Raw genomic sequence first — 27,419 nt, forward strand, 5'->3', positions numbered from 1 at the left:
TTTCATGAGTAAATAAGCTATAAACTTGCCATTGGTGCAATGATTTAAAACAACCTTTGTTGGCATTGTAAATAATGCCTTCACTTTTTATCATAATTGCATTTACCTTAATACACCTTTGCAGCAACATGTGGCCCCATTGGTGCCCCCTTGCATAAACAATCAATGAACGCAGGTGGGGAAAGCGAAGGAAGTGACGTTGTGACCAGGAAACAACACAGATTCTTCGAGTTCAGAAAGTGTTGTTAGCAAACTCGCAAATTCATCACAAAAAACTATCATACACAAAAACAAGGTATATAATTTTCAATTTTACCTGACAGCGTTTAATGAATAACAAAAGAGTGGAGAGGATGGATATATTAATAACCGACGTTAGCCATGATCTCTGATTTAGCTACGCTAACGTTATCTCGTTAACGTTAGCGTTCACAACAATTTGGCAGTAGCTAGCTATTTAGTTAGCTAGGTAGCGTTAGCTAGCCATCTTTTCGAATGGAACAGCTAGCTAGTTGCGTTATTTGGTTACCTAGCTAGATACCGATTTAACACAGTGATAGCTAACTAGGCTATTTGACAGCTACACTGCCAGCTTGTTTCCTAGCTAGCTAGCTAACGACGTAATTGCCAGAGTAGGTAAGTGATGAGTGAGTAGCCAGTTTACGTTAGGTAGCTAGTAGTCATTTACAAAGGGCTGTGGTTAACCCCGCTGTTAGCCAATTGTATAGCCAATGGAACTCATATTTTAGACCTGTAACTAAGTCCTTAGACTTTTTTACACCATTAGTTGGATTATTAAAAAAATGCTTAGCCCAATTTACCTGAAAAGTATTATTCAAAAGTAGTAACATCTAAAAAATTGAGACCACCATATTCATATGAGTTCATAACGACAGATTTCCTAATATAATGTGTACGATTTTTCCAGATGAAGTTGAAAAGCACCTGGTCAACCGCTTTACCTATTTTGTTGTCAAGATGTAGGGACTGGGCTGCATAAGTAAGCCTGGAGATACCTTCAGCTTTAGAAAGCAATACTCAACCTTTCAAGGATAAATCTCTCTGCAACCAATGGTTCAACTTCTTCTTTTTCAATAATAGGTATAACATTTAATGAGTATATTTCCTGTTGATCCTTAGATATGGTAATCCCAAGGTATGTTACTTTTTCCTTGACTGGAATATTGCATATAGAGGGTATCACACAGTCTTTAACAGCAAACAATTTACACTTATTAAGGTTTAGGCAAAGACCAGATGCTTTGGAAAATATATTTATCACATCGACTGCTCTAGGAATCTGGTCAGCATCTTTCAAAAAGAGGGTTGTGTCATCTGCAAGTTGACTTATGATAATATATCTGTCAGCAATAGATCCCTTTTATATTGCTGGTTTAACAGAACTTGTAAGAAGTTGGGTTGCAAGCAGGAAAGAGGTAAGGTGAAATTGGGCAACCTTGCCTAATTCTTCTTTTCAAATCAAATCTAGGAGAAGTGCCATGCTTTAATTGAATCGAACTATTCCCATTCATATAAAGAGTTTTAATAGTACATCAATAATTCCCCAAAACAAAATTTCTCAAGGGAGAGAAATATAAACTCATGTTCCACTATATCAAAGGCTTTATAAAAGTCTAAGACGACAATAAAACGATCTTCGAAGATTAAATCAGAATAGTCGGATATTATTAGATATGTCTATTCCTCATGAAGCCAGATTGGGTCTCTTCTATAATTGAGTCCAATACTTCCTTCATTCTTTTTGAAAAAATAGAGGCTAATATTTTGTAGTCATTATTGGGCAGACAGATTGAACGCCAATTATTGAGTAGAAGCAAGTCTTTCTTGGGCTTAGGTATTAATGTAATTGGACCTGGAGTCAAACTGGGAGAGATACTTATTTGTAATGCTTTCAGAAAAGACCTCAAACAGAAATGGGGCCAACTGTTGAGAAAAAGTTTTGTAAAACTCAGCAGATATACCATCAATCCCAGGATACTTTTTATTTTGAATGTGTTCAATAGAATAAATGATCTCTTCAACTATAATAGGGTCATCACACTGTTACCTCTCAGCCTCCCCAATTGATTTCACATCCCCCAGAGAGTCAAAGAAAAAAGTTGAAGAAACCTCAATACTTAGAACTATATAAATTCATGTAGAAGTAAGTTGCAACTGAAGTTAGAGATTAATTTGGGATCATCTGTGATGAGACCATTAATATTTAATTGTTGTATTATTTTTAGAGTGGTATTTTTCTAACCTGAAAAAATAAGATTGATTTAGTTCTTCTTCCTAGACTTCCTAGATCTGACAAATATCCCATTGATCAGAAAGCTTTGACGTATTTGTGAAGTTCTTCTCTGTCTTCCATATATGCCTAGATCCAGAGAGAATGGCTGCAGACTGGTTGGGTAGTCTGGTGTCAATAAACTGTGGACCAACCCTGGGCATGTACCAGGGAGAAGTGTCATCTGTGGACCAGACTAGTCAGACCATCTCTCTCAGACAACCTTTCCACAATGGGGTCAGATGCCCTGTCCCTGAGGTCACCTTCAGGTAAGGCTTTCACATGGTGAAGTACAGAAAGATTAGCCTGCGTCACAGATTTCAGGAAATAATTTGCGGTGACAATGACATAGGAGTTGGTATTTGGCAAGACGGCACAAACAGATCTGAGACTCAGGCTACATACAGTGGGGCAAAAAAGTATTTAGTCAGCCACCAATTGTGCAAGTTTTCCCACTTAAAAATATCAGAGAGGCCTGTAATTGTCATAGGTACATCATCAACTAATCATAGGTACACTTAAACTATGACAGACAAAATGAGAGAAAAAAATCCAGAAAATCACATTGTAGGATTTTTAATGAATTTATTTGCAAATTATGGTGGAAAATAAGTATTTGGTCACCTACAAACAAGCAAGATTTCTGGCTCTCACAGACTTGTAACTTCTTTAAGGGGCTCCTCTGTCCTCCACTCGTTACCTGTATTAATGGCACCTGTTTGAAGTTGTTATCAGTATAAAAGACACCTGTCCACAACCTCAAACAGTCACACTCCACTATGGCCAAGACCAAAGAGCTGTCAAAGGACACCAGAAACAAAATAGTAGACCTGCACCAGGCTGGGAAGACTGAATCTGCAATAGGTAAGCAGCTTGGTTTGAAGAAATCAACTGTGGGAGCAATTATTAGGAAATGGAAGACATACAAGACCACTGATAATCTCCCTCGATCTGGGGCTCCACGCAAGATCTCACCCCGTGGGGTCCAAATTATCACAAGAACGATGAGCAAAAATACCAGAACCACACGGGGGGACCTAGTGAATGACCTGCAGAGAGCTGGGACCAAAGTAACAAAGCCTACCATCAGTAACACACTACGCCGCCAGGGACTCAAATCCTGCAGTGCCAGACGTGTCCTCCTGCTTAAGCCAGTACATGTCCAGGCCCGTCTAAAGTTTGCTAGAGAGCATTTGGATGATCCAGAAGAAGATTGGGAGAATGTCATATTGTCAGATGAAACCAAAATATATATTTTTTGTAAAAACTCAACTCGTCGTGTTTGGAGGACAAAGAATGCTGAGTTGCATCCAAAGAACACTATACCTACTGTGAAGCATGGGGGTGGAAACATCATGCTTTGGGGCTGTTTTTCTGCAAAGGGACCAGGACGACTGTTCCGTGTAAAGGAAAGAAGGAATGGGGCCATGTATCGTGAGATTTTGAGTGAAAACCTCCTTCCATCAGCAAGGGCATTGAAGATGAAACGTGGCTGGGTCTTTCAGCATGACAATGATCCCAAACACACCGCCCGGGCAACGAAGGAGTGGCTTCGTAAGAAGCATTTTAAGGTCCTGGAGTGGCCTAGCCAGTCTCCAGATCTCAACCCCATAGAAAATCTTTGGAGGAAGTTGAAAGTCTGTGTTCCCTAGCAACAGCCCCAAAACATCACTGCTCTAGAGGAGATCTGCATGGAGGAATGGGCCAAAATACCAGCAACAGTGTGTGAAAACCTTGTGAAGACTTACAGAAAACGTTTGACCTCTGTCATTGCCAACAAAGGGTATATAACAAAGTATTGAGATAAACTTTTGCTATTGACCAAATACTTATTTTCCACCATAATTTGCAAATAAATTCATTAAATATCCTACAATGTGATTTTCTGGATTTTTTTTCTAATTTTGTCTGTCATAGTTGAAGTGTACCTATGATGAAAATTACAGGCCTCTCTCATCTTTTTAAGTGGAAGAACTTGCACAATTGGTGGCTGACTAAATACTTTTTTGCCCACTGTACATACTAGTTACATTCTGTGCATTGCTCTAGTTATTTCACAATACATAGGGGCCTACTTATTTGTTTTAAGCAATCTACTGTTAACATGTCTAACATGTCAATGTTTACATTCTGTGCAGTGCTATGGACATCAAAGAGCTCAAGTTCCTGGATATCCAAACTCAAAGTGGTGTCAGCAGAGCCAGTGCTGGACAGGGGGTCTTGTCTGATCCAGTTGTCAAATCTTCAGGGCAGAGTGGTCAGAATAGCAGAGGTGGTTACCCTGCCAACAACACCCATTCCACCACCGCTCCTATTACCATTTTACGCAAAGGTGAGATGAGAGGACTAGTTTGGGAGTTTTATTTTTTAAACTGGTTGCAAGGCCCCGATGCAACATCCCTTCAGGTAACAACAATTGGGCTGGGCGACTTTTTATACAGTGGTAGTGGAACACCATCTTCTATCAGCAGTTCTCCAGAAGCTACAAAGAGTGCTGTCTGACTGAGTGCATTTGAATAGGCCATGGGTTTCTTCAGTGTGTTCTACAATGGCCACAGCCTGCCTTCTTATGTACAGTGCAATCGGAAATTATTCAGACCCCTTTTTACACATTTTGTTACGTTACAGCCTTATTATAAAATTGATTAAATTCATTTTTCCCTCATCAATCTACACACAATACCCCATAATGCCAAAGCAAAAACAGGTTTTTAGAAATTTTTGCAAATGTATTAAAGCTAAAAAAACAGATACCTTTTTTAACTATTCAGACCCTTTGCTATGAGACTCGAAATTAAGCTCCGGTGCATCCTGTTTCCATTGATCTTCCCCCCTTCTAAACTGAGCAATCGGGGGAGAAGGGCCTTGGTCAGGGAGGTGACCAAGAGCCCGATGGTCATTCTGATAGAGCTCCAGAGTTCCTCTGTGGAGATGGGAGAAACTTCCAGAAGGACAACCATCTCTGCAGCACTCCACCAATCAGGCCTTTATGGTAGAGTGGCCAGACGGAAGCCACTCCTCAGTAAAAGGCACATGACAGCCCACTTGGAGTTTGCCAAAAGGCACCTGAAGGACTCAGACCATGAGAAACAAAACTCTCTGACCTGAAGAAACCAAGAGTGAACTCTTTGGCCTGAATGTCAATCGTCACTTCTAGAGGAAACCTGGCACCATCCCTACGGTGAAGCATGTTTTTCCGCGTCAGTAACTGGGAGACTAGTCAGGATTGAGGAAAAGATGAACAGAGCAAAGTGCAGACAAATCCTTGAAGAAAACCTGCTCCAGAGCACTCAGACTGGGGTAAAGGTTCACCTTCCAACGACCCTAAGCACACAGCCAAGACAATGCAGGAGTGTCTTCTGGACAAGTCTCTGAATGTTCTTGAGTGGCTCAGCCAGAGCCTGGACTTGAACCCGATCAAACATCTCTGGAGAGACCTGAAAATAGCTGTGCAGCAACGCTCCCCATCCAACCTGACCGAGCTTTAGAGGATCTGCAGAGATTGACGCTTGTAGCGTCATCCCCAAGAAGACATGAGGCTGTAATCGGTAATCGGTGTAATCGGTGAGTAAAGGGTCTGAATACTTATGTAAATGGTATATTTCAGTAAATGTGCAAAAAATAGTTTTTGCTTTGTCATTATGGGGTATTGTGTATAGATTGATGAAAAAAATTAATGTAATACATTTTAGAATCAGGCTGTAACATATAGGGCTGTTGCGGTGACCGTATTACCGTCACACCGACGTTCACGAGTCATGGTAATTAGGCTTCTCCAAGCTCTAATGCTGCTGATGGTCATTAGTAGCCTACCAAACTTGCTAACTACCTGGTACTCTGCACATTATTGTCCCTCTAATCACTCTGGCATCAATGCAAATGTGTTCGAAAATCTAATCAAACACTTCATTAGAGGCCTTGAGCTCATGTTGCGCAACATTTTGAAAGGCTATGCAATTGCGTGAGAAAACAGAGTGATGGCCTCTACTTAAAAGAGGAGGATCCCATCAGCTTTCTGTATGCTAGGCCTATAGACTCGCTTACCATATTTATTTCTCACACAGAATAGAATAGGTTGACATTTGTACTATGGGGGATAGTAGATTGACATAGGCTCGTGCTTTTGCTGTTCGTTATGCCTACTCCTTGTTGGCTTGTATCAATTGTATTCTTCATACTATAAAATAATGCCACAGATTTCTAAGCAAATCTTGTTGCTAAACAAACTAGTGTAGCCCACGGCTATTTGGCATAGCCAGATCAAGGCCTAACATAAGGACAACTCGGAGTGTGCTATTCTGACTACATTTTCTTCATATCATGTTTCTTTAGACCTGTCTAAAATAAATAATAGATTCATTGTGACGGTGTAGGCTATATTACATGAATGCATTATACTTTTTGTAATATAGATGTTCCAAAGGTCTGCATTGGTGGCTTGTAGGCTGTGTGTGGAAGCCAGGAGATGCTAAATGTGTTTAATTAATGGTCAATTAGCATGAGACTGACCAGTTATTGGCTTGACAATCATTGGTTGATGAAATTTGGTGACCGCCACAGCCCTAGTAACATAACAAAAATTGGGAAAAGTTAAGGGGTCTGAGTACTTTCTGAATGCGCTATTTATTGCATTAGAATCTTACACCATTTATTTAACCTTTTTATTTAACCATCACACTCAATGACTACATGCATTTTTATCTCTGCCTCTGTTGCTTATGAGTGCTAGATGTAGGCTAATACATTTGACCCACACTATATTTAGCCCCTTCATGTGTTAACCCAATGAATTTGGTGCCAACCGTAACAGTTAGTCCCATTTAGAAAGTACACTCAACACATTGTCACATTGGGAACGAGGCTATTTCTCAATTATGACATGTTTACATAAGACAGTTTAAGCACAGCCATAAACGTATTTCCCGCTATCTGACTGTGATTATAGAGCAGAAAGTTCTCATTGTTGATCTTTTTCCTTATTCAGTGACAGGAGGAAATGTGAAACTACAAGTATCAGTGTCACATGTAAATCCACTCCCTAATCTCTAGGATCTGCACAGCTTGTCAGCAGTCATTGAAGCCAAGCCAACACATTGCTTCACCTGGCATTTTTTTTCTCTTTTTGATCATAGTAACATTTATGCACTTGTCTTTTCTGAGAGATACCTAGGCTCTGTGGATAGGAAGGGAAAGGTTACACTATGTTTTACCTGACTGGCATATTCATACATTAAGGGCTTCTGTTTCTTTTGTTTGGTCTCTGCTCTGTTATTTCTGTTTATCAGACACAAATCCCTGCAGTGTTTTGGCACATTTTAGTAAATTATTAACCTCTGATGTACTATGAGAATACTTTTTTAATCATTTCTGCCAGGTATAATAACCACAACCCATAAAGCAGTAACCCTTTTAAAATAACTACTACGTAGTAGTCTGCTTAATCAGTCTAGTTTATTTCTGTCTGTCTGGTGAACCGGTGTCCTTTCCTCTAGTCTATGGTGTCACCAGGTTACTACTTACTGAGCTCGGAAGCAGCCAGGCACTGTTTGCAATGCTGTGACTTCCCCACATTCCCATAGCGTGCTAAAGGCTTGTACCAAAGTTCCTCTTTACAATACGTGTGTGACTAAGATCAATAAACATTCCCCCCTCGCTGTGTCTGCTCCTAAAGAGGTTATGCAAGGCCTGGCTTACGTGCCTTAGTGCCCTTCTGCCCCCCCCCCCCCCCCCCCCCCCCCACAGGAAGCCATGTTGTCCCAGTGGCAGTGCGCTTGGAAGGGGCCAGGCCATATCAATTGTGGAAGCACTGTTTACCTTTTGGATTTTTTATTTTAATCTCCAGATTCTTGGGCCAACAGCCAAGGGAGCTAATGCACAAATTGCATGAGACCAAAGTGCTGAGTGGCAGGGGTTGGGCTGACCCTTTCACACGCAATGCCATGCCCCTAACCAGCCCCTTAGCAGGGGGCCATAGAAAGAAAGGGAGGTGGGGTTACGGACTACTTATACAAGATCATGGGCTGTGCAAATGATTTGTAATTATCTGACATTAATCTTGCTGGGAGATTTAGGATGGGAATGTAGGAATGAAATGAAGGATGCATAGTCCTATGCAAATCGAGTGGATTATCTTGGATCCAAACATACCTTGTTAAGAGTATAATTGGAGGGGAAAATAGCTTTTTAAATTTATTTTTTGCATATAAAAATGTTCCTATACATGCTATCAGCTTAGCCCTTTGGTTTTCCTGTGCCCCTGGTACATACATTAAGTGTACAGTAAAGCTCTTCCTTCCTGTTCTTGATTGGGGTGGCAGGTCGCCTAGTGGTTAGAGCGTTGGACTAGTAACCGAAAGGTTGCAAGATCGAATCCCCGAGCTGACAAGGTAAAAATGAACTGAACAAGGCAGCACTGTTCCTAGGCCGTCATTGAAAATAAGAATTTGTTCTTAACTGACTAGCCTAGTTAAATAAAGGTAAAATAAAACAAATTGGACTGTGTCACACACACACAGAGGGAGTTGTTGCGGCTGACTGACATTATTTTCCTTCTGTCAGTCTTACCTTGCATGTGAACACATTTCCCTCCACACAACACAGCAACATGTTGCCAAGCCTCACACGCTGTCACAGCACGCTGTTGTTCACTCCAGTTTAGCTCCTGTGTGTTTATCTCACTCACTGGTGTCATATTTTTCTGTAAGAAACATTTGCTTGTAATGTGTGTAACTTAAATATGGGTCATGTTTAATCAGTCTTTGAAATGTAGTTCACTGTGAAGTTTCAGTCAATGATTTTTCACATGGCTCAAGTTCATGTTTTGTTCAAATATCTCAGCCTTTATTGAACCTAAGATTCTTACACCTCTCCACATTTTCACATCAATTCTATCAGACACTAGTACTAACTTGGTGTTCATTATTCTCTGCTTGACTTGGAGCGTTGCCCAGTGCATTCAGGCATCTGATTCACTGAGATTTACAATAGACCTGTAGGTAATTATACTCTGTGTGGTCTCATTGTAAAATGTTTGCCTATGTTGAAAAGCTAATGCACACATATGAACAGATGTTTTTTTTAAGCAGTCCCTCACTCCCCTCCATTGTCAAAAATACATTGATATAGTAGCAGGTCTCAGATCAGTCGGTGTGATCGGGTGACAATGCCATTGTGACAACAGTAGTGTGTACGTGACTTGACTGAGAGTCTTGGTGTGTATCTTGCGTGAGAGCCTAAAGTACCTAGCTGTCAGTGTGACACTTGCGTGCGGCTGTGCCTCTCTCTCTCTCTCTCTCTCTCTCTCTCTAGGTTAGCGTGAGACCTCATCACAGTTAGGGTTGAACACCCGGTTTTTCCAGTTATTTTTTTTCCAGTAGGTTCTTTTTGATTTGTTAGTGCGCCATGCATGTATCTAAACGTTGTGTGTTGAGGATTGTGTGTTGGTAGAAAACTACTAGCCTGTATTATTAATGTGCTATTGATGTTGCTTGTTATATAACTGTAGCTCCTGATACAGCCATAGGATAAGATCAGTATTGAGGACACATTAGAAAACAGACTGGAGTCCTGACAGAGATTAATGGACTCCAGTCAGAAATATTACTCTCTTAACTGGGATTTTAGCTAGTCAGGCTATAGGGGCGGCAGGTAGCCTAGTGGTTAGAGCATTGGGCCAGTAACCGAAAGGTTGCTACATCGAATCCCTGAGCTGACAAGGTAAACATCTGTCGTTCTGCTCCTGAACAAGGCAGTTAACCCACTGTTCCCTGGTAGGCCGTCATTGTAAATAAGAATTTGTTCTTAACTGACTTGCCTAGTTAAATAAAGGTTAGATAAAAATATATACTGTAAAAAGAAATCGGAATAAATAGTCCTTCTAATGTCTTGATTTATCTTCTTCAGGTCCTCCATCATCATCTAGTAACCGAGGGCCAAACCAGGCCACGCCGAAGAAGAATGGAGTGAAGAACGGAGGAGGTGGAGGGCAGATGAGGCTCAGGGACGACGAGTGTTTTGGTGCTGACATGGATGAGGGTCTGGACACAGACTTTGACTTTGAGGCAAACCTGGCACTGTTCGACAAGGCAGCCGTGTTCTCGCAGATTGACGGCACAGATTGCAATGGGGCACGTTCCCGTGGTACGCCCGGTGGCGAACGTGGTACACCCACACGTTACCGTCACGATGAGAACATCCTGGAGGTCAAACCAGTCGTCTACCGGCAGATCACGGTCCCACAGCACGGGGGCAAAGAGTACTGCACTGGTAAGAGAGAGAGCGAACACAACACGCTCCATTCAGAGAGAGAGAGAGAGCGAGAGAGAGAGCGAACACAACACGCTCCATTCAGAGAGAGAGAGAGCGAGAGAGAGAGCGAACACAACACGCTCCATTCAGAGAGAGAGAGAGAGAGAGCGAGAGAGAGAGCGAACACAACACGCTCCATTCAGAGAGAGAGAGAGAGAGAGAGAGCCCTCCATTCACATATATATCACACATCCACATCTAGAAACCTGCTGCCCTGAGGGTTAGACAGATAGAACACTCTCCATTCACATCTGTCATCACACATTCACTTCCAGAGGCCTGTCTGCCAGTGCCCTTAGGCCCTGAGTGTCTCTCACCCCAGCCGCTGGATCTATTGAGGCTACAGTAGACCCATGGGTTTGGCTAAGCGAGCCAGACTAGTGGAGAGACAGGACATTGTGTACAGCTCTAAAATAGACCTTAAACCAACAAGCAAGAAAAATAAATACCCAGTAATCGGACGCAACAGTGTCGGTATTCTCAGTGAAGACCATCGGGCTGGCGATGTGATGGGGGAGAGATATAGGTTCCGGTCACAGCCCAGCCCGTGTGCAGCGTGTGGTGAAGAGGCTGAGCCTCTCCCTCTCAGTAATCACTGCTGGCTTCTCCCTACGGAGTGACACACCCACCGTACACACACACACACACACAACTCTAATGAGCTATTCTTCTCTGTCCATACAGTCTCTTGTTTGTTTTTCTCTCCTTTAAGATACTAGAATGTTTTTCATGTAGCTCAAAGATGGGAAAACATCTAGATTGGTGACCCATTCAACCAGAGAATGGGGATTTACCATTAAAAATATATATTTTTTGACTCTTGAAAATGAGAAGAATTGATGACCGACACAACAAGTTCTACCCTCAGGATGTTTTCTGTTGCATGCGTGTCTTGCGGACCGGTGATAATGATTGTAGTGTTTACTTTGGAAACTAGTTGAATTCCCCCTCCATGTCAGTATTGACTTTAGACAGAAATAGTATACGTTCTCAGTGACAGTGCTGGTCTAATGTAGGCCTACCTCTTGTGCTTCTGTGAAGCAACACTGAAACTCTTTGCTGGGTGTGGGTTTGACTGTCTCCTATTGGCCAGAGAGGGCCACCTCCCACTTCTGCAATGTGCTGTGCTGGCTCGGCTCCAACTTTGGTTACTCTTTTGATTGAGGCAGCAGGTGACTTTTGAGCTTTGAGCTCACTGCCCCACCATGCAGTCCCACTCTTTATAAGGGTGTTATATAATTGGTTTCATACAGGATATAAGTGAATGGCACACTATGCTAGGCCCCTGGCCTGGATTCCAAGGTGTGACAAGAAGAGCAATACCTATCACTCTGGCTCCGCTGGACCAATCACTACGCTGTAGGGATAGGGGATCAGTGCCAGTCAAATCTGGTTTCTGGTGTTGGCATAAAGTCATATAGGTCTTAGTGGAACACAAGCACACTCACACACATGCTCGCTCTCTCATTAGGGAAAAAGGATAGCGATGCCAATACCATCGCTATTAGTCATATCAAATCAAATGTATTTATATAGCCCTTCGTACATCAGCTGATATCTCAAAGTGCTGTACAGAAACCCAGCCTAAAACCCCAAACAGCAAGCAATGCAGGTGTAGAAGCACGGGGGCTAGGAAAAACTCCCTAGAAAGGCCAAAACCTAGGAAGAAACCTAGAGAGGAACCAGGCTATGTGGGGTGGCCAGTCCTCTTCTGGCTGTGCCGGGTGGAGATTATAACAGAACATGGCCAAGATGTTCAAATGTTCATAAATGACCAGCATGGTCAAATAATAATAATCACAGGCAGAACAGTTGAAACTGGAGCAGCAGCACGGTCAGGTGGACTGGGGACAGCAAGGAGTCATCATGTCTGGTAGTCCTGAGGCATGGTCCTAGGGCTCAGGTCCTCCGAGAGAGAATCATAGAATGCATTCTGTGCACCCATGGAGATAGGAGTGTTGTGCTTCTGTTAGCAGCTGACTAAATACTCCCAGACAAAGACACTACACTGATACACCTCACTGGATAACTTAAATCACTACATGAAATGACTCACTACATGAATGTGAGCCCTAGTCTCAAATAGCCCGCTACACTACAGTACATACTGTACCGACATACAGGTATGTGAAATGTGCAACAGTTCTTAGAAAGGGTTATGTAAGTAGCCTAACATGGCCGCCAGCCAGAGTTATCATGGCGACAGCAGTGCGGTGACTATGATGACAATGCGGGCCAGGCGGCCATTAAAAGCCTTGTCCCTGGTGCTGAGAACTGGGAGCTGAATGTGGACGCTTTTCTCTTTTTACCGAACGGGCTGGGCAGGTCTGCTACCTCTGCCTGAATTCTGTCATGCTAAGCCCCATCCTCTGTACCTTGTAATTATCAGACCGCTCTGAGCTTTACATAAACAGCACCTCTCATAGTCACACACAGGTTACCACTCAAATGGCACCCTATTCCCTATATAGTGCACTACTTTTGCTAAGGGCCCATAGGGAATAAGGTGCCATTTGGGATGCAACCACACTACATGTGGAACAAACCCTTACCCTACTCCAGGCTGCTCTCACCTGAATCCATTCCTATCCACTGTAAACATTTAAATCAACAACAGAAAAGGGGCTAGGAAAACAAATGTTTGGCGTTGGGATAACATATTGTCTGTCTGCTGTCCTTTGCTAATTGCTATGTGTGTTAAACCACTCCTCATCTACACGTTGGCACCTTAATTGGGGAGGACGGGCACGTGGTAATGGCTGGAATGGAAAAAGTGGAAAGGTATCAACAACATCAAACACATTCAGTTTGCTCCGTTCCAGCCATTATTATGAGCCTTCCTCCCCTCAGCAGCCTCCACTGCTACACATGTACTCAAATCTCTTCACTGTAATCTCTTCACTAAAGCCACAGAACAAATCAAAGCACTGCTCTGTTAACTACCTTTGGTGGAGAGAGTGACAGGAGAGTGACAGGAGAGGGCGTGAGAGCTGAGGACAAGTGTTATTCACAGCTATTGATTCCCTTGGTCTGGTGACATGAGAACATTTTTGTGCTCCCTCTTTCTCCCCAAATTCAATCTTGTCTCATCGCTGCAACTCCCCAACGGGCTCGGGAGAGGCGAAGGTCGAGTCGTACGTCCTCCGAAACATGACACGCCAAACCGCGCAGCCAGGGATGCAGTGCCGTAGAACGCTGCACCACTCGGGAGGTCCTCAAATGGAACTTTCTAATCAATTGACCTGCATTAATCATAGTTATGAGGGCTGAGGTTATGGAGTGTCTGGAGTGTTAGAGGCTCGCAGCCCCTTGGTACTGCAGCAGTAACAGGCCTGTAGTCTGGAGGAGCCTTGTGAAACTGTGCAACCTCACTCCTTGTTCTCTCTCTCTCTCCCCTCCCTCTCTCAGCGCCAGCCCTAATCACCCATGACCCGCTTCCTGCCTGCATGTGTGTATTGATTTCAGCTTCAACGTTCTCGTTGTCATGCTTGAAGGATTGCTTCCAGCTCAGTTTATTTTACTGCCGCTGCGTGCTCCTGGCTACCCAGTTGAGCAGGTTGAGCATTGCGTGTAGTGGAGTGGGTGTGTGAGTGTGAGAGTACACAGGATCGGGGTGGGGGGCTGTAGCAGGGGAATTCCTTACAAACACACATAGCTGGCGGGATGGTCAAAAAGCAATTAGATCATAGTGCAACTCCCACCTCTCCCTTTCCCTCTCCTCAGTGGCAGGTTGCATGACAAGGAGCAGTTAACTTTGCTGTGTGCTTATCGCTCACGTGATTGTCTGAGGAACGGTGCAGCAGAGTAGACTGGGTTTCTCTCACCCAACTGTAACATATTACCTGTCCTTGTACTGGAACAGTGGGAGGGATGTGGAGATACGGAGAGGGAAGAGATAAGGTTCATTTCACCCAGGCACGACATCCGTCTATCTGCTGTTTGCAGGTGTGTGTTTGCATGTCACATTGCATGTGTTCTGCCTTGAGTGATATGCCTGTGTGTTTCTGATAGCTGCATACGTGCCTGCATGCACATAATACATGAGCAGGGAGGCCACGCTGAGCACTCAAATGCCAGGCCAGCGCTTTGGAACAGGCCGTTAAGGTCTTACCTGCTTCACTATCAAAGGGATATTGAGCCGTGCAGCCCCTCCAGCTAGTGTTCCTCTCTAGACTAATGTGCCATGGGCTATAGGTAGAGATTAGCACAGGGCTCTTTTAAAGGGTTCCGTGAGCAGCTACCAGAATAATGACATGGTTGTGGCAGTATCTAGGAACCATGTTCCCTGGGCTGGTCTTTCCTAGATATCATCTACTGTGTTGACACACAGACCTGAGCAGTAGAGAGATAGATAGATAGATATACAGTTGAAGTCGGAAGTTTACATACACTTACATTGGAGTCATTAAAACTTGTTTTTCAACCACTCCATACATTTATTGTGAACAAACTGTAGTTTTGGCAAGCCGATTAGGACATCTACTTTGCATGACACAAGTAATTTTTCCAACAATTGTTTACAGACAGATTATTTCATTTATAATTGACTGTATCACAATTCCAGTGGGTCAGAAGTTTACATACAATAAGTTGGCTGTGCCTTTAAACAGCTTGGGAAATTCCAGAAAATTATGTCACGGCTTTAGAAGCTTCTGATAGGCTAATTGACATAATTTGAGTCAGTTGGAGGTGTACCTGTGGATGTATTTCAAGGCCTACCTTCAAACTCAGTGCCTCTTTGCTTGACATCATGGGAAAATCAAATTAAATCAGCCAAGACCACAGAAAAAAATTGTAGACCTCCACAAGTCCGGTTCATCCTTGGGAGAAATTTCCAAATGCCTGAAGGTACTACGTTCATCTGTACAAACAATAGTACGCAAGTATAAACACCATGGGACCTCACAGCCATCATACCGCTCAGGAAGGAGACGCATTCTGTCTCCTAGAGATGAACGTACTTTGGTGGGAAAGTGCAAATCAATCCCAGAACAGCAAAGTAAAACGAGTCCTATATCGACATAACCTGAAAGGTCGCTCAGCAAGGAAGAAACCACTGCTCCAAAACCACCATAAAAAAGACAGACTATGGTTTACAACTGCAGATGGGGACAGATATAGTACTTTTTGAGAAATGTCCTCTGGTCTGATGAAACAAAAATAGAACTGTTTGGCCATAATGACCATCGTTATGAGGAAAAAGGAGGAGGCTTACAAGCTGAAGAAAACCATCCCAACCGGGAAGAACAGGGGTGGGAGCATCATGTTGTGGGGGTGCTTTGCTGCAGGAGGGACTGGTGCACTTCACAAAATAGATGGTATCAGGACAATAAAGTCAAGGTATTGGAGTGGCCATCACAAAGCCCTGACCTCAATCCTATAGAACAGTTGTGGGCAGAACTGAAAAAGCATGTGTGAGCAAGGAGGCCTACAAACCTGACTCAGTTACACCAGCTCTGTCAGAAGGAATGGGCCAAAATTCACCCAACTTGTTGTGGGAAGCTTGTGGAAGGCTACCTGAAACGTTTGACCCAAGTTAAACAATTTAAAGGCAATGTTACCAAATACTAATTGAGTGTATGTAAAATTCTGACCCACTGGGAATGTGATGAAAGAAGTAAAAGCTGAAATTAATCATTCTCTCTACTATTATTCTGACATTTCACATTCTTAAAATAAAGTGCTGATCCTAAATGACATAAGACAGGGTGTTTTTAGGAATTGTGAGAAACTGAGTTTAAATGTATTTGGCTAATGTGTATGTAAACTTCCGACTTCAACTGTACATACATACACACATACAGTGCATTTGGAAAGTATTCAAACCCCTTGATTTTTTCCCACATTTTGTTACGTTATTCTAAAACGGATAAAATATTTTTCCCCCCTTATCACTCTACACACAATATCCCACAATGACAAAGCAAAAACAGGTTTTTAGAAATATTTTCTAATTCATAGTGTTTATCTCCACTATTATTATACAATGTAGAAAATAGTAAAAATAAAGAAAACCTTGAATGTGTGTGTGGGTGGTCCTGGAACTGAGTATTCATTCAAGAAGTCAAGCTGCAACACTCCCACAAACATTAGCCATCTTCATTGGCACATGGGTGTACCAACCAGTACACCTTAACCATCTGTTATCAATTTTCCCCTTTGTCATGGTACCCTTATGTTTTGGTGGAGTCCTATGTGAGGTGTGGCGGTAGTGTGTGTGGGCCCGGGGGGCTGCCGCCGGTGTCTTTCTCAGCCCAAAGCTCTGGTTATGGGGATGCTGAGGGAGCTCAGCAGGGATGAGCTGAAGCGTGTGAACCCAGCCTCTCCAGAAGACCGCAGGGGATAGCTAGGAGAGGCAGTTCAGTTCGCATCCTCATGTTTGGCAGCCCTTTACAAAATATGACACTCTCTTTGTTGTTGCGGCAGACAACAGTGACAAATGAAAGGGGAAGAAGGGAATCTTCCTTCCGTGATTGGAAAGAGATCAGGTCAAGGGAAGAAGCTTTCCCAAGGGAACTGGCTCCTCGCGTGAGGGGATGTTCTGCTTATTCATGAACTCCTACTCCTTGAGGAGTTCCTGTGTGTGTGTTTGTCCTCATCGTGAAAGTTCATGCTGTTGGTGAATTAGGCCTTGTAGTTCCTTTTGATAATGTCTAGTCACACTGATTATGAGGATTCTATACAGTTCTATTTTTAGTACCATTTCCATATATTTTTGGGGGAAATCTGGAACTTTTTAAAATTCCAATCTCTACTCTTCTCATAGCTACATATATTATTATCTGGCACAATAACAACTAATACATGTTTATTTTCCCCTGTTGTCTCTCTCGCTCCTCTGACTTTAGACTCTGGCCTGGTTGTCCCCAGTGTGTCCTACGAGCTTCACAAGTGTCTTCTGGCCTCAGCGGAGCGGCATGGCCTGTCTTTGGAGCGGAGGCTGGAGATGACTGGTGTGTGTGCCAGCCAGATGGCCCTCACTCTACTGGGGGGCCCCAACCGGTGAGTGGCTGGGTGGGCTTCCTCTACTGGGGTAACATCACATGCAACAGGCTTCATTGATACCAGAGTTGTGTTCAATAGGCACGAAACTAAAGAAAACGGTTCGAAATGGGGAGGTACCGTACTACAATATCGGAACTTGCCCGATAAGAAGTGTTCGTTTTGTTTTCAGTTCCAAGGTGTTTTGCTACGGTGTGCCCTAATGAACACGACCCAAGGTTATACGAACATGCCTTTGTCCTTCTATTTTTGTCAATTTTTAATTGTTTCTTGTATTGTTGCCGTGGTGATATACTGTAGTAAGGTGTTTTAAACTGGCAATTAACCTCCCTGTAAGGCACTGATCAATGAAACTCTGGATTGCGGATGCTATGTATTGGCCGATGAGAGGTTTTGAAGCCACCGGTCGGACATATTGGCAGTTCTCAGAAGAAGCAGTCCTCCATAGGAATGAATGGAGCTTTTTCAAAAGCTTGAGTTAATCGCTAGTGGTCATACAATGTGATGCAATCATAACAATATTGCACCTTTAGCCTGCCTGAAGGAGAAAAGGGAAAATGATAGAGCCGGGGCCAAGACTAGAGTAAACCTCGGATTTGCGTTCACTCAGTGGAGAGAACAATGAGAGTTGAAGGGATTCAAAACTGACACAGTTTGCATTTTTTCTGCTGAAAATGTAAGACATTGTTAGGTAGATAATACATCTTTCTAGATATAAAGTGAAATGATGGTTTTTGATATTTAGTTGTAAATATGTATGCAAGTGTTTATTTTGGTTTGCTTGTTTTGATTGTTGTCAAGCCACACATCCAATAGTTTGTATTAGCGTGTGCAGCTTATTTGCTGACTTTGACATTGCTGTTTTTATTTGATTTGAATATAACATTTAGCTTCACTAATAAGTCCTAACTAGCTACCTAATTTATGTGTTTGACGTCACTTGACCTTGTGTTATATTTCTGTGGTCTGAAAGTCACGCTGTGATATTAGCTAGCTAGCTATTTCACACACTACTCTACTGGCAAGGAATAGCCATGATCATAAAGTTAATTTGAAATACACAAGATGAGACACAATGCAACGGTTTGTTTGATCTGAAAAGGGTCTAGTTTTAGAACCTGTCATGTCGTCGGCTGGATTTTCCAAGATTCACTGACGAAGCGGTGTCAACTGCACGTCTCTTCTTCTTGATCGGAATGCCCCGTCTTTAGTCAGCTGTTGTACAACACAACATTCTTAAACTAGCTAGTTTTGTCTCCTGTTGGCTGTTGTATCTGAACTGGACTTCATTGCTTGACGTCAAAGCTCTCAAAAATATCTTTGAACCTGAAATATAATTTCAGTCATGAAAGGAATAAATCGACATCAACACCTAGCAAGCCTGTTTCCAGCCCCACCATTGTTGAGTATTGGAGCAGAATCAGATCGGTAAGCATAGGCTTTAGCAAAATATTTTTGACCATGTCTGTTCCATCATTTTGTTTCCCCTAGCTAGCTAAGAACAGTAATAACAAAGTAACATATTTTAATGCTATGCATCTATCTAGCTAAGCTGTTTAGGAAAATGAACTGCACAGGATTTACTTTGATTATTGATGACATTCTAGCCCAACATTATCCTACTGTATAGAGATGTTACTATGATATTCGCCGTTTGAGCTGTCTGGCTGAGATGTAAACAGACAGCCCAAAATATACACATGTATTGAGTGTATAAGACTGTAACATGAAATTATATGAAATGACTGGAAACATTAAGTCCTCATTCTGTCTAATAGCCTACTTCTCCAATTAATGTATTTACTCTGAATATCTAAGATTGATAGTTATCAAAGGCAATTCTTTCATAGTTGTCAAATGGTAAAATCATATTCCAAATGGGGATTGATGGGGAATGTTTTATTGGTTGTCTATCTATGTCAGGGTTGGACAACTCCAGTCCTCAGGGGCTTGATTGGTGACACACTTTTGCCCCAACCCCAGCTGACTCAACTGACTCCAATAATCAACTAATCATGGTCCTTATTTTAGAATACAATTTGTTGAATCAGGTGTGATTATTATAGGCCTGTAGGAAAGTGTGAAACCAATCAGGCCCCCGAGGATAGGAGTTGCCATCTTACCTAATTTCTACCAATCACATGTGCAACTACAGGCGCAAAACTCAAAATCACCATTTACTCCAGACACCAAGACACATACAAAGCTCTTCCTCGCCTTCCATTTGTCAAATCTGATCATAACTCTATCCTCCTGATTCCTGCTGACAAGCAAGAACTCAAACACGAAGTACCAGTGCACAGAGGCCGCTTAGTACAAAAGTGCACAGATTAAGCGGATGCTAAGCTACAGGACTGTTTCGCCAGCACTGTGGACTGGAATAGGTTCCGGGACTCATCCGATGACATTGAGGAGTTTACCACATCAGTCACCGGCTTCATTAAGTGCATTGATGATGTTGTCCCCACAGTGACTGTACATACATATCCCAGCTAGAAGCCAAGGATTACAGGCAACATCCGCATTGAGCTAAAGGCTAGAGCTGCCGCTTTCCAGGAGCGGTACACTAACCCTGAAGTTTATAAGAAATCCCTCTATGCCCTCTGGCGAATCATCAAACAGGCAAATTGTCAATACAGGACGAAAATCGAATCCTACTACACCGGCTCTGACGCTCTTGGATGTGGCAGGTCTTGCAAAAAATATTTTAAGCAGGAAGCAGGAGGATAGAGTGATGGTCTGATTTGCTGAAGGGAGGGCATTGTATGTGTTTTTGTGTGTGGAGTAAAGAGGATCTAGAGTTTTGTAGCCTGTAGTTGCACGCTACAGTTCTGTACTGATGGTAATGAAAATCCATAGACAAAATACTCACCAAATATTATTCTATCATTCAGCTAAAGGAGACTCTACAATAACAAGTCTTGAAGGTAGAGTGTCTACACATTGAAAACTGCACAGGACTACAGCCCAGAACTTCAGAGAGCAGTGTTGAGAACACTGGGCTCTCGATTGGGGCTACCAAGGGGAATGATACTGAGATCAGATGATCCAAGACTCCCTGAAGTGCCACCACCAACAACGGATGACCTGCTACAGCTTCGAGGAGACGTCGACATGCGACACAGGATGCAGTTAGCACAGCTTTGAGCAGTGAAGGACCTCAGCTATCCGTTTAGTCAGAATTAGTCATTCCCGGGAAGTATGAAAACCTATGGAGTACTCAGAAATGTTGTTGAAAGAGTTGGGCCTACAACCCAACATATATAAATAAGGGATGTTTGTGTGGGCAACAATAAACTTGCGTGAGAAACAATATTTGTGCATTCTTTATCTAGCAAATTGGCATCATTATTGTATTTTTGGAATGGTTTTAGAATTATTTACTTAACTTCTGTTTTCCTGGATATTCAAAAGTGTGGGGTCACTTAGAAATGTCCTTGTTTTTGAAAGAAAAGCACTTTTTTTTGTCCATTAAAATAGCATCAAATTGTTCAGAAATACAGTGTAGACATTGTTAATGTTGTAAATGACTATGATTTTTTATGGAATACTACATTGGCGTACAGAGGCCCATTTATCAGCAACCATCACTCCTGTGTTAGCTAATCCAAGTTTATAATTTTAAAAGGCTAATTGATCATTAGAAAACCCTTTGCAATTGTTAGCACAGCTGAAAACTGTTGTTCTGATTAAAGAAGCAATAAAACTAGCTGCCTTTAGACTAGTTGAGTACCCAAAGCAAAAATAGTACCCTCAAAACACCAGTCTCAACATCAACAGTGAAGAGGCGACTCGGGGATGCTGGCCTTCTAGACAGAGTTGCAAAGACTTTCCATTTTTTTTATTACTTACAATGGTTGGGGAGCACCAAAATGGAAGCGCGGTGGCTTCAAAACAGCGCCCCCCTATTTGTCATCTAGTGTATTTACAAATCATTCTCCCTGTTAAGTCAAGAATGTCTGACAGGCTGTGAAGCTTCCATTTCCCCTCTACTTTAGGCTTTTCTCTTTATGCGTGTGAAGGAGTCAATGCAAACTCCATATTTATGACGAATAGACAGTGGCTTTAGCAGTTAATCATGACAGAAAGCTAATACTTTGCATGGAAAGGTGTAACAGCCAATTGAAAGCGTGAGGTGTTTATGGTCGACATAGGACACAATGCTCCACTGACCTTGATTACAATGATTGCAGATAAAGGCTTCCTCTGGTTTTTATGCTATAGTTGAAGAGTTGTGTTTTTATAAGAAAGGGAAACCCTTGCACAACAACCAGTTTATTACCCATGCAGTCCTGAGGTGATGATAATGCTCATTTGTTTGCAGTGTGTGGAAACTGCAGATCATGATGTTCAGATCAGTCATGATTGTATTCTGCACAATTAATTATCTCAATGAAGACAAAGTTTGTCTAATCCACCAGTAATCACATATCCCAGGCCTTGGCTTGTACTATTTGTATTGATGATAAATCAAAATAAGACAACAAACAAATCACATATGTCTCTTGGATGTCCCCAGGCTGACACCTAAGAATAATCACCAGCGTCCCACGGTGGCCCTGCTGTGTGGCCCCCATGTCCAGGGGGCCCAGGGCATCAGCTGTGGACGGCACCTGGCCAACCACGAGGTGGAGGTCATCCTCTTCCTTCCCAACTTCGTCAAGATGCAGGAGTCCATTACCAACGAGCTCGCCCTCTACAGCAAGACCAGCGGCAAGCAGGTGGCCAGCATCAAAGGTACCGACTTATCCTGACTAACAGATTTGTTCTCTGTTCACAGATATTGTCAGCTTTTGAAATCATTAGATGTGATGAGACTGTAGATGGAAAGGTAAATGGATTGTAGATAGTGAGGATGGTGAATCCACTTCCTGGTAGTGTATTCTTTTGTTGGCATGAGCTGTATAAAAATACCATTGTGTTCTAATCTAGAGTAGACACTTCCCTCTGTATACTGAACAAAAATATAAATACAACATGCAACAATTTTAAAGATTTTTCAGTTTATATAAGTAAATCAGTTCATTGAAATAACTTCATAAGGCCCTAATCTATGGATTTCATATGACTGGTCCGGAGCATCCCAAACATGGGTGACCTGTCTGAGTATGCAGGCCATGGAAGAAGTGGGGCATTTTCAGCTTCCAGGAATTGTGTACAGAGCCTTGGGACATGGGACTGTGCATTACCATGCTGAAACATGAGGTGATGGCGGCGGATGAATGGCACGACAATGGGACTCAGTATCTCGTCACGGTAACTCTGGACATTACAATTGCCATCGAAAAAATGCTGTTGTGTTCGTTGTCCGTAGCTTATGTCTGCCCATACCATAAATCCACCGCCACCATGAGGCATTCTGTTTACAACGTTGACATCAGCAAACCACTTGTCCACATGCCAGATTCTCTAAAACATATTTTAGGCAGTTTATAGTAGAGATATTAACATTACATTCTCTGTTAACAGCTCTGGTGGACATTCCTGCAGTGAGCATGCCAATTGCACATTCCCTCAACTTGACATCTGTGGCATTGTGTTGTGTGACAACATTTTAGTGGCCTTTTATTGTCCCCAAGCACAAGGTGCAGCTGTGTAATGATCATGCTGTTTAATAAGCTTCTTGATATGCCACACCTGTCAGGTGGATGGATTTTCTTGGCAAAGGAGAAATGCAATCTAACGGGGATGTAAACAAATGTGTGCTCAAAATTTAAAAATAAGCTTTTTTTGCGTATGGAACATTTCTGGGATCTTTTTTTTCAGCTCATGAAACATGGGACCAACACTTTACATGTTGCATTTATATTTCCATTCAGTATAGTTAGACACACAAGGCACAATTAGCTAAACACTCAAATCTGTGCTGCTTGTCTGCTTTTAACAGCAGTACACTGAAACGATGTTGCCCTCTGCTGGAGGTCTAGCTACTCAGAAACTTTCAGTTCAAACCCTGATCTCTGTCCCTCTCTCTCCTCCCAGACCTGCCAGTCAGCCCAGTGGACCTGGTCATCAACTGTCTGGACTGCCATGAGAATGGCTTCCTGAGGGACAAGACCTGGTACCTGGCGGCTGCGGACTGGGCCAACCAGAACAGGGCTCCGGTGCTCAGCATTGACCCTCCAGTGAGTGGCAAGAAGCAGGCCGTGGAGGCCAAGTGGACCCTGTCTTTGGGCCTGCCCCTGCCTCTGGATGGTGGAGAGGCTAGGGTCTACCTGTGTGACATCGGGGTGCCGAAGCAGGTGTTCCAGGAAGTGGGCATCAACTACCATTCACCCTTCGGCTGCAAATTCGTTATTCCTTTACACTCTACATAGCAGGACCTGCCACAACCTACCAGCCCTGGCTGTGCACAGGTTTGTGTTGTCATTCTAGTGAAATACAGAAGGCCTTCTTAGAGGGTGATGTGTACAGTTACTGAAAAAAGGTTGTGGGGGGATTTCAGAATTGGCACTTAATTGTATTGCTGGTTGGTATATGTTTTTCCTTTGCTCCCGGTTGACCCCTGGGAGTGTATTGCGTGCCACGGGAGAAGGGTAAAGCTCCAAGAGGAGGGCTTCCTGTCCCGTTGGGCTTTGTGATAAGGGCTATGTGTGTGCATTGCCCTCTATCAGCCAGTCTTGAGTATGTTATGTTTACAGAGAGCTGACTAAGAGACTGACTCATAGTGGTATCTATGAACCCTGACCGTGTGACCAGCCCTGGGCCTGAGACATACTTCCTGTTTCCTACTGTAGATTGTGTGGACTGGAGACCACAGGACCTGGCTGACCCAGTGCCCCACAGCAGAGCTCAATTTCTCTCGCCTCTCTGGGAAAAGCCCTATGATCTGAATTGGAGATATTTATTTGAAATGCCCTTATTCTCACTAAATTCAATTGGTGTGTTTTTCTTAAATGCCACTTTTTGGTCAACATTGGTTGTAGCGAATTTCAATTGAAATCTGTATTTAGCTAGCACTGGTATCAACTCGGAACAAACACATTTGTTTGTCCTCTTTTCTCTATCTAAGAAGAAAATGTTTAAGAATTTGTCTGTTTTTGATAAATAGGGAAGATGTTTTGGATTTGTTTGAATGCATTTATTTTCTAAAGCTGCATCTGGGCTATATTTCTAACAACACTGCAATGAAAGATGTAAAGTGGTGCTCAACACTTTTGTTTCAGTGTATTTGTGTTACCACACAAACATAGTTTCTCTGTCTTTTACACTTCTCATATGAAATCATATCTGTTTGACACCTGTCAGATAAGGCCACATACAGTCTTATAATAGTTTACAAGGGTATGCATATGTATCTGTTAAGGAGCTATACACAGTAGAAAGGTACACAGGCTCTACCTTTGCTGCCGTGACTGTGTTCTTGCTTCAGGTTTTGTAAACATGTCATTTGCCAAGCAGTACCATTTAGTTTACACTGAGTATTACAGCATTTGTCAAGAAAAAAAAATGTAAAGATAGTTTTCCTAGTAGTAGCCATTGTACCATTTAATTCACTTTCTGATAGGATTGGGTTTGTATTTCATTTGTATAGGCAATATGCCATTTAAATTCCGAACACAAGCCTTGGATGTGCAGCTAAACAGATGGGCCGCGGTAGATAAGACTCGGATATTATTTTTTTGCAAACATTTTGAAAGTGGATCTTCAAATGCGCTTGAGCCAGACTCGGATTTGTGTGAGACGTTCTGTGGTTGTGTAAACAGATCTGTAATTACAGACCTGTTAGGTCACATACTGGCCAGGATGTCTGAATTATGTTTGCAAACGGTTAGCGATTTTTGCAAACACTCGGTGCATTTTAGTATGGTCTTAGTATGGAGTGCAGACATTGTGTTTTAGGGAGCTTTTGTGAATGAGTTAGATTTAGGTTTGGCTCCAAGGGTATTGAGGCTGACTGCTTTCTTAAACTGTATTTCATTATTTTTTTATTATTCTAAATCCAATTATTGGTGTGTTTGCACATGTTTATTTTCATGGGTAGTCGATGAGGATTGATCTGAATTGTTTGGGTTACAACTTTGCAACTTTTATGACTTGGAAGTACTGTCTTGTCTGTATCTGCTCTACATTTCCAAACGACTAAATCAGGCTATTGTTAATAGTGCATACAGTACATGTAATACAGTGAATCAATGGCATCTGTTGCCAATTGTGTTCTAGTTGGTAGGACTATGAGTTTATATTTTTTTGTTTATCTCTGATAATGTTGCTCAATAATGCTGTGTTGCTCAACAATGTCACGCAATGAGCTTTCTCACGTATTACAAGTGTATGTAGCCTGTTTTTGTAAATGTATGCCATCTCACTGCAGGTGCCAACTACAGATACTGCAGGTATCTACATAACATGTTATGATGTGAGAATAGAACAACACAATGTATCTTTATAAAGCATCCAAAACACGTATTTTAGCTTAGTAGTTGGGCTCCTTGAGGCTGCTGCTGTTGTCAGCTTTGAGAGGAATGCCTGTTCCTGCATGTGATGCCAGAGACCTAAGGATGCTGAGGTGAGAAGTCTTACAGGAGATTTTTTTTGTCATCTAAAAGTGCTACTTTCAGAAATATTTCCCTGGGAAATGATGATCTTGTATTGTGACATTCCAGCCCAGACATATTTATTTTTAAGTGATTTATGGTCATATTGTTACAAAACATTTGCCAGAAAACAGGCCATGTTTTCGCACAGCTAATTAGTAATTTTCTTAAGGACTTACAGTAATAGTTTTGGGGAAGTGTCCTCGTGGTAGCTAGCAATGGGATAGTGGCTAATCTCATATGTCATGATAGAGGAACTAAACCACTTTTGTTTGATCATATCATTACAGATTTAATCAGGATTTTGTTTTTTTAGGAATTGGTGTGTAAACTGGAATAATAAACGTTATCCTTTATCATAAAGGAATTTCAGCAAGGCAGATGAAGCATGTGACACCACAAGTACTTTGACAGTTGACACTGTTCTGTATACTGAGATCAAGCTTGAGAATTAATGACTGATAAACATTAAATGTGACACTGCATAGAAAATATTCAATTTTTTAAAGGGCTTCATTTTTTCAACACTTCCATTTCAATTTCTGTTGACCTGTTGTTGTAATAAAGACCACTTCATCCATTTTTTTATATAGAAAATACAAGGGGGCAAAATGTGCCACATGCACTACTTTTGTAGGAATCTTGAAAGCACACTTATTTGTTATGCCTATCCCACAGACCACAGCTACAATTTTGTTTTGGGGGGGGGACGTTTGTTACAAGATCATGCGTGGGAATGTGTATAGTAATTGTTAAAGTTCTCCAAGTCACACTTCTATGAAGCTGCAGCAAATGTATAGTGTTTTAGTTTATTAAATGGACATGTGGCTACTCTTCATGTTTGTGCCAGATTTGTGTTCACATATTATTTGTATGTTGGGGTACTGAGGATGCATTTTCACAGGTTGTCCACCAGATGGTTCTAAGTAGCCACAACCTGAGGAAGCTACAATATAGCCTGTGCTGTGCTGGGATGATGTAAAAAGTTTGCCTCTGTTTCTCTTTTTACATTTTTAATTAAGCTTAGTGCTGGCAGCTTTGAGATGAATGCATGCAAAGGTGGTGAAAATCATCAGAATTGATACTGCCTTAGAGAACATTTAACAAGATCAGGCATTTCATTCAAATGGTAAAAAAAAGAGTTAATGATGTATCAGTAGTGAAGGACCATACCATTAGGTATTCTTCTCTCGATATCTGTTTCCTGCAAACTGCAACTTGGCCGCATTTTGTTAGGGAGATATTTTTTGCTTCCACATCACTGGTTTGACCACAAGGTTGTA

At 42.2% G+C, this 27,419-nt stretch overlaps 1 protein-coding gene across 6 annotated transcripts; it reads left to right on the forward strand.

Moving 5' to 3' along the window:
* Positions 1–163: 163 nt before the first annotated feature.
* Positions 164–26,972, forward strand: LOC110526571 (enhancer of mRNA-decapping protein 3). 6 transcript variants are annotated; one of them, XR_016496868.1, is made up of 8 exons: positions 164–295; positions 2,385–2,559; positions 4,429–4,622; positions 10,193–10,555; positions 17,446–17,599; positions 22,119–22,855; positions 23,582–23,955; positions 24,337–26,630. XR_016496868.1 is itself a non-coding variant. In XM_036980962.2 (8 exons), the coding sequence occupies exons 2-7, from the start codon at positions 2,396–2,398 to the stop codon at positions 23,914–23,916; spliced, it is 1,428 nt and encodes a 475-aa protein (XP_036836857.1). In that variant the 5' UTR covers positions 164–295; positions 2,385–2,395; the 3' UTR covers positions 23,917–23,955; positions 24,337–26,972. The 6 variants fall into 6 exon arrangements, 3 of the variants coding, with proteins under 3 accessions (XP_036836857.1, XP_090094980.1, XP_036836856.1); XM_036980962.2 differs by having other exon boundaries at positions 22,119–22,336; positions 24,337–26,972; XR_016496869.1 differs by having other exon boundaries at positions 20,494–22,336; positions 23,582–26,972.
* The last annotated feature ends 447 nt before the right edge of the window (positions 26,973–27,419 follow it).

This window comes from Oncorhynchus mykiss, chromosome 6 (genome assembly GCF_057628025.1).
Source record: "Oncorhynchus mykiss isolate SJ-2025 chromosome 6, ASM5762802v1, whole genome shotgun sequence".
Classification (NCBI taxonomy): domain Eukaryota; kingdom Metazoa; phylum Chordata; class Actinopteri; order Salmoniformes; family Salmonidae; genus Oncorhynchus; species Oncorhynchus mykiss.